The 7760-nt window shown below is 48.8% G+C and overlaps 1 protein-coding gene across 1 annotated transcript; it reads left to right on the top strand.

The window, feature by feature from the left end:
• Window positions 1-5446: 5446 nt before the first annotated feature.
• On the top strand, window positions 5447-6672 carry LOC123424761 (universal stress protein YxiE-like). The gene is made up of 4 exons (XM_045108439.1): window positions 5447-5874; window positions 5969-6066; window positions 6146-6264; window positions 6376-6672. Exons 1-4 carry the CDS (start codon window positions 5658-5660, stop codon window positions 6461-6463), a joined length of 522 nt encoding a protein of 173 aa, XP_044964374.1. The 5' UTR covers window positions 5447-5657; the 3' UTR covers window positions 6464-6672.
• Window positions 6673-7760: the final 1088 nt, after the last annotated feature.

The following is a 7760-nucleotide window of genomic DNA, read 5'->3' as shown; positions in this document are numbered from 1 at the left end:
TTGGAATCTGGGCCCACCATTGCTTCTTCATAATTCGCAGGTTCATTGTTGTCTAACAACATGATTGACAAGACGGGATTACCGTACCACTCTGGAGCAGCGCGTGATCTTGTCGACCTGCGTGGTTCAACAGAAAACTGAACTGGAGTTTCATGATCATCATCATTAACTTCCTCTTCAACCGGCGTCGCAACGACAGAGGTTTCCCCTTGCCCTGCGCCACCATCCAGAGGGATGAGAGGTTCGACAACCTCGTCAAGTTCTATCTTCCTCCCACTCAATTCTCTCGAGAGAAACTCCTTCTCGAGAAAAGCTCCGTTTTTAGCAACAAACATTTTGCCCTCGGATTTGAGATAGAAGGTGTACCCAACTGTCTCTTTTGGGTAACCTATGAAGACGCATTTTTCCGCTTTGGGTTCCAGCTTTTCAGGCTGAAGCTTTTTGACATAAGCATCACTTCCCCAAACTTTAAGAAACGACAATTTTGGCCTTTTGCCATACCACAGTTCGTATGGTGTCGTCTCAACGGATTTTGATGGTGCCCTATTTAAAGTGAATGCAGCTGTTTCTAATGCATAACCCCAAAACGATAACGGCAAATCAGTAAGAGACATCATAGATCGCACCATCTCTAACAAAGTACGATTACGACGTTCGGACACACCATTACGCTGTGGTGTTCCAGGCGGTGTTAACTGCGAAACAATTCCACATTGTCTTAAGTGAGCACCAAACTCGAAACTCAGATATTCACCCCACGATCAGACCGTAGGAACTTGATCTTCTTGTTACGATGATTTTCCACTTCACTCTGAAATTGCTTGAACTTTTCAAATGTTTCAGACTTGTGCTTCATCAAGTAGACATAACCATATCTACTCAAATCGTCAGTGAAGGTGAGAAAATAACGATATCCGCCGCGTGCCTCTACGCTCATTGGACCACACACATCTGTATGTATGATTTCCAACAAGTCACTTGCACGCTCCATTGTTCCAGAGAATGGAGTCTTAGTCATCTTGCCCATGAGGCATGGTTCGCACGTGTCAAGTGAATCAAAGTCAAGTGACTCCAAAAGTCCATCAGCATGGAGTTTCTTCATGCGCTTTACACCAATATGACCCAAACGGCAGTGTCACAAAAATATGGTGCTATCGTTGTTTACTCTAACTCTTTTGGTCTCGATGTTATGTATATGCATATCGCTATCAAGATTCAATATGAACAATCCTCTCACATTCGGTGCATGACCATAAAAGATGTTACTCATAGAAATTGAACAACCATTATTCTCAGACTTAAAAGAGTAACCGTCTCGCAATAAACAAGATCCGGATATAATGTTCATGCTCAACGCAAGCACTAAATAACAATGATTTAAGTTCATCACTAATCCCGATGGTAGCTGAAGTGACACTGTGCCGACGGCGATTGCATCAACCTTGGAACCGTTTCCTACGCGCATCGTCACTTCGTCTTTCGCCAGCCTTCGTCTATTCCGCAGTTCCTGCTTCGAGTTGCAAATGTGAGCAACAGAACCGGTATCAAATACCCAGGCACTACTACGAGAGCCGGTTAAGTACACATCAATAACATGTATATCAAATATACCTGATTTTTCTTTGCCCGCCTTCTTATCTGCGAGATACTTGGGGCAATTGCGCTTCCAGTGACCCATACCCTTGCAATAGAAGCACTCTGTTTCAGGCTTAGGTCCAGCCTTGGGTTTCTTCGGCGGATTGGCAACAGGCTTGCCGCTCTTCTTCGAATTGCCCTTCTTGACTTTGCCGTTTCTCTTGAAACTAGTGGTCTTTCTCACCATCAATACTTGATGCTCTTTACGGAGTTCAGACTCTGCGACTTTCAGCATCGCAAACAACTCGCCGGGAGACTTGTTCATCCCTTGCATGTTGTAGTTCAACACAAAGCCTTTATAGCTTGGCGGCAGTGATTGAAGGATTCTGTCAGTGATATCCTCTTGCGGGAGTTCAATCCCCAGCTCAGCTAGACGGTTTGAGTACCCAGACATTTTGAGCACATGTTCACTGACAGACGAGTTTTCCTCCATCTTGCAAGCATAGAATTTATCGGAGGTCTCATACCTCTCGATCCAGGCGTTCTTCTGAAAGATAAACTTCAACTCCTGGAACATCTCAAATGCTCCATGACGCTCAAAGCGACGTTGAAGTCCCGGTTCTAAGCCATACAAGACTGCACATTGAACTATTGAGTAGTCCTCCTTACGTGCTAACCAAGCGTTCTTAACATCCTGATCAGCCGTAGCGGGTGGTTCATCTCCTAGCGCAGCATTAAGGACATAATCCTTCTTCCCAGCTTGTAAGATTAGCTTAAGATTACGAGCCCAGTCTACAAAGTTGCTTCCATCATCTTTCAACTTAGCTTTCTCTAGGAACGTATTAAAATTTAGGATGACACTCGCGTGAGCCATGATCTACAACACAAATATATTCAAAGTGGACTTAGACTATGTTCAAGATAATTAGAGTTCAACTTTAATCAAATAATATGCTAAACTCCCACTCAAAAAATACATCTCTCTAGTCATTTGAGTGGTTCATGATCCACTTACACTATCCCAAGTCCGATCATCACGTGAGTTGAGTATAGTTTCAGTGGTAAGCATCCCTATGCTAATCATATCAACTATATGATTCATGATCGACCTTTCGGTCTCATGTGTTCCGAGGCCATGTCTGCACATGCTAGGCTCGTCAAGCTTAACCCGAGTGTTCTGCGTGCGCAACTGTTTTGCACCCGTTGTATGTGAACGTTGAGTCTATCACACCCGATCATCACGTGGTGTCTCGAAACGACGAACTGTAGCAACGGTGCACAGTCGGGGAGAACACAATTTCGTCTTGAAATTTGAGTGAGAGATCACCTCATAATGCTACCGTCGTTCTAAGCAAAATAAGGTGCATAAAAGGATTAACATCACATGCAATTCATAAGTGACATGATATGGCCATCATCACGTGCTTCTTGATCTCCATCACCAAAGCACCGGCACGATCTTCTTGTCACCGGCGCCACACCATGATCATCCATCAACGTGTTGCCATCGGGGTTGTCGTGCTACTTATGCTATTACTACTAAAGCTACATCCTAGCAAAATAGTAAACGCATCTGCAAGCACAAACATTAGTATAAAGACAACCCTATGGCTCCTGCCGGTTGCCGTACCATCGACGTGCAAGTCGATATTTCTATTACAACATGATCATCTCATACATCCAATATATCACATCACATCATTGGCCATATCACATCACAATCATACCGTGCAAAAACAAGTTAGACGTCCTCTAATTTTGTTGTTGCATGTTTTACGTGGTGACCAAGGGTATCTAGTAGGATCGCATCTTACTTACGCAAACATCACAACGGAGATATATGAGTTGCTATTTAACCTCATCCAAGGACCTCCTCGGTCAAATCCGATTCAACTAAAGTTGGAGAAACCGTCACTTGCCAGTCATCTTTGAGCAAAGGGGGTTACTCGTAACGATGAAACCAGTCTCTCGTAAGCGTACGAGTAATGTCGGTCCAAGCCGCTTCAATCCAACAATACCGCGGAATCAAGAAAAGACTAAGGAGGGCAGCAAAGCGCACATCACCGCCCACAAAACCTTTTGTGTTCTACTCGAGAAGACATCTACGCATGAACCTAGCTCATGATGCCACTGTTGGGGAACGTCGCATGGGAAACAAAAATTTTCCTACGCGCACGAAGACCTATCATGGTGATGTCCATCTACGAGAGGGGATGAGTGATCTACATACCCTTGTAGATCGTACAGCAGAAGCGTTTAGAGATCGCGGTTGATGTAGTGGAACGTCCTCACGTCCCTCGATCCGCCCCGCGAACAATCCCGCGATCAGTCCCACGATCTAGTACCGAACGGACGGCACCTCCGCGTTCAGCACACGTACAGCTCGACGATGATCTCGGCCTTCTTGATCCAGCAAGAGAGATGGAGAGGTAGAAGAGTTCTCCGGCAGCGTGACGGTGCTCCGGAGGTTCGTGATGACCTTGTCTCAGGGCGTGACACGTCGTTTTTCTTTCCGCCGGCATCCCTGGGCGCCCCCAGCGTGCTGGGTTCGGGCTGGGACCGCCGGGGCCAATTTCGGCTCTAACTGACGAAAAACCGGCTGCTGGAACGCGACTGGGCCGTTTTACCCTCACTGGCGAAAAAAAGGCTGGAGAGGTGATGTTGGGCACACGGCTGAAGATGCTCTTGTAAGAAGAGTGTTTGACAAGGGAACAAGCCTCAAAGTTGGAAGCTTTACTAGCTGCACATGTCGCGTTTGAGGACGCGTTTTTTGTCGTTTGCGTTTCATTCACAGCGGGAATCCAAGCTGCTCTTCTGTGCATTAGGATGGGCGATGCATGCAAGCGAAGGACGCGGTGGGTCCACTCAAACGTGAGGCCACGTGCTATAGAATCTGCACATGTCAGCTTTTTTACTAGGTACTCCGCATTTCCTGCACCCTTTCATCCCATGCTCATTGCTAATTACTCTGATGTGGACAGATTAATAGTCTATTTGTTAATTTTATCATATGCATAGAAATTTTATTTGATATGCATAACTAACCACTAATTCACAAGTATACATTTCTTAAGAACTCTATGAATGGTGTGTTCGAACTTTGCAATAAAATTAGAAGAACTTTGCAATAAAATCAGAAGAACTTTTGAAGAGTTAATAAAGTTCTCTAACTATTTTCCAAAAGTTATGAGTTATGCCAGGGTTTTTCAAAAGTTCTTTTGCTTTTCATGGCAGAGTTCGGAGACCAACATAACAAAGTTTTAAAAAAAAAATATTCAGAGAACATTCATTCAGAATAATTTAAACAACATAATATCTTAATTTCATGGCATTTAAAACGTGTTTGTGTGCTAGTCTACAGCCGCCGTCAAAGATAATCACCGAAATTACTCTTGTAATGAGCTGGAGATGCAATGGGGTCGTGCAAGCATCTAGCAACAGTACACCTACTACCTCACATGCATGCGAACGAAAAGGAAGGGGTTCTCCAGATGCCTTTGTCAACTTTCTTACACGACATGTCCGAACATGACACGTTTGGATGGTGGAGATAGGCGTTGTGGATGAAACGCGAACGAAAAAGGCTTTTCCCCTCAAACTATCCTCGCCTAACAGAGCCTCCTTCGTTCGCTGGGATGGCCTCACCAGGCCACCAAGGAACGACGTTGCCTCGTTATTGGCGGAAAAAGAAAAAGAGTAGCTACCTCAACACGCATGGGTGCGTCACCAATCAGCACGCACCGAGCGAACAGAAACAGTCACCATGCTCCGCGCCGTCGCCGTCGTCGCCGTCGCCATCCAGGTCCAGTCCAGCGGGAAGATGAGGATCGATCGAGAAGGGGCAAGAAGCAAAACCAAACGGAAACCGGGGCAGCGTGCCACCGGTATCCATTATCTCCGGTCAGGTCACTCCGCGGCCACACGCAACTTGGCCTCCGCGGTTTCGTCGGTGCTCTGCTCCAGCTCACATCATTATATAGGCATCGTCCTGCAGCTAGGACGGCAAGCAAACCACAGCAGACCGAGCCAAGAAACCTACTCTCATCATTTTTTAATCCTCGCGTCGTTGACTGCCGCGTACGATGGCTGAGGCCGAGGCGGCCGCGGCGGGTCCGGCGGAGGAGGGGAGGGGCAAGACGGTGGTGCTGGTCGGCGTGGACGACAGCGACCACAGCTACCGCGCGCTCGAGTGGGCCGTGCGTTACGTGGCGGAGACGGCCGGCGCCGGGGCCGCGGCGGAGCTCGTCGTCGTCCACGCCAAGCCGGCCGTGTCCTCCGTCGTCACCCTCGGCGGCCCCGGTACGTGCCGTCCGCGATCCCCTCCCTGGTACTACTAATTCTTGGTTATCTGAACTGGCCGGAGCGCTGATTTCTGGGGACCGATCGGTTTCAGCCGCCGCCGGGGACGTGGTGAGGTACGTGGATGCGGACCTGCGCAGGAGGGCCGACGAGGTCGTCGACAGGGCTCGCCGCCTCTGCGCCGCCAACTCGGTACCACCGCTGCTGCCAAATCGAGATCACGCCGATTAATTCTGCTCTGCCTAACAGTCACGTACGGGATGGATCGCAGGTGCAGGGTGTGGTGGAGGTGATCGACGGGGAGCCGAGGTACGTGCTCTGCAACGCCGTGGAGAAGCACCACGCCGACCTGCTCGTCGTCGGCAGCCATGGCTACGGCGCCATCAAGAGGTACAGTACGTAGTTGATGGGATTTATTCATCTCCATTCTCCAGTCTCCCGGTGCTGCAGTGCAGAGCTAGTGGTCATTGATTTTGCCTCAACCCTGGGCAATTCTCGCAGGGCATTCCTCGGGAGCGTGAGCGACTACTGCGCCCACCACGCGCACTGCTCGGTGATGATAGTCAAGCAGCCAAAGCCCAAGGAATGATCGCCATTTCCAGCTCCGGTGTTGGCATTGTGACATTTGCGTGCCACACGAACTGCACTGCACTGCACTGTATCCCTGCCTAATTACTGCTTTATTTGTTCGATCCTCCTAATGTCTGTACATGATGCTTTAATTGGGCTCATCTTCTGGTATCATCGCCGTTTGCTGCACTTGTTTGCACCATTAACCCGGTAGAAGTTGAAGGATTATTGAGTGTACATTTATCTCTTCGGGTGGTCATTTCGGGCCATTGCACCATTGATAACAAACACCTGGACAGAGATGAGCTTGATACCTTTAACCTAAGAGGATATTACATGACGATAATGCATTCAAGAGAACCTTAATGAACCTCAATTTTAAAATTAGAGCATCTCCAACAGCCGCGTTAAAATAGCGCCGCGCTGCAAAATCGCTTTTTTAACGCGCACAATAAAAAAAGTTGCTCCAGCGGTCCCGTGATAAACGCGCGCGCGGCATAAAGAGTACAGCGCGCGGTCGCAATCGGCATCACGCGCTGCTTATTAGGTGCGTCCGCTTCAATGCGCTGCACACTCGAGCGCTCGCGTCGCTCTCTCTCCACCGCGCCACCTTCGCCCCGCCGCGCGCCGCCGCCGGCACCCCCTTCACCCCTTCCTACACCCGCGACTCCTCCGCTGCGGCCCCTGCCGCCGCAAACCCTAGCGTTGGGAGCTTTGGCTTCTCCGCCGCCGCCGCTCCTTCAAGCACCGGCGTCGCACGCAGCCTTTTCATGCCGCCACAGATGACCTCGACGACGGGTGGCATCCGGCTCCTCCAAGCCATCGAGAAAGAGACTTGCAGGGCGTGTGACGGCCGCGACGGCTCCTGAAGCGCCAACGAGCTCACTAGTTGAGCCGCCGGCCGACGCGCAAAAGGTGTTCGAGGAAATGCACCAAAGGTAAAAAAATTGTTGCTGTTATTTATTGAATGCATACATATAGATAGCTCATTTGCTTCGTTGTATATCCTTTCTAGTATCAACGATGAGGCATATATATCAACTATGGGTGTTGGCTCCAACAATTCTCATTGGTCTCAAACCAATGACATGCATTTCGATGACCATGAATTCGAGGTGGACAACCGGATGGTGCCAAAACGACCGGATGGGTCCAAGAAAGATACAAAAGAAAAGAAGAAGAGGAAAGGGGATGATGAGCACAAAAATGCTATGGAAGCTATTGTGAAGGCAAGAAAAGAAGCGAACGAGGTGAGGAAGATGGCAAGGACCCAAGATGCCGCGGCCGGGGAGAGGAGGTTGGCGGCCGAGGAGAGG

This window comes from Hordeum vulgare, chromosome 2H, assembly GCF_904849725.1.
Source record: "Hordeum vulgare subsp. vulgare chromosome 2H, MorexV3_pseudomolecules_assembly, whole genome shotgun sequence".
Classification (NCBI taxonomy): domain Eukaryota; kingdom Viridiplantae; phylum Streptophyta; class Magnoliopsida; order Poales; family Poaceae; genus Hordeum; species Hordeum vulgare.
This window is presented reverse-complemented; position numbering and strand designations above follow the sequence as displayed.

Bases quoted from the DNA above. Each gene is read 5' to 3' on its own strand.
- LOC123424761 (XM_045108439.1), top strand. From the start codon at position 5,658: ATGGCTGAGGCCGAGGCGGCCGCGGCGGGTCCGGCGGAGGAGGGGAGG. The intron at 6,067-6,145 runs GTACCACCGCTG...GATGGATCGCAG, and splicing joins GCCTCTGCGCCGCCAACTCG to GTGCAGGGTGTGGTGGAGGT. The intron at 6,265-6,375 runs GTACAGTACGTA...CAATTCTCGCAG, and splicing joins GGCTACGGCGCCATCAAGAG to GGCATTCCTCGGGAGCGTGA.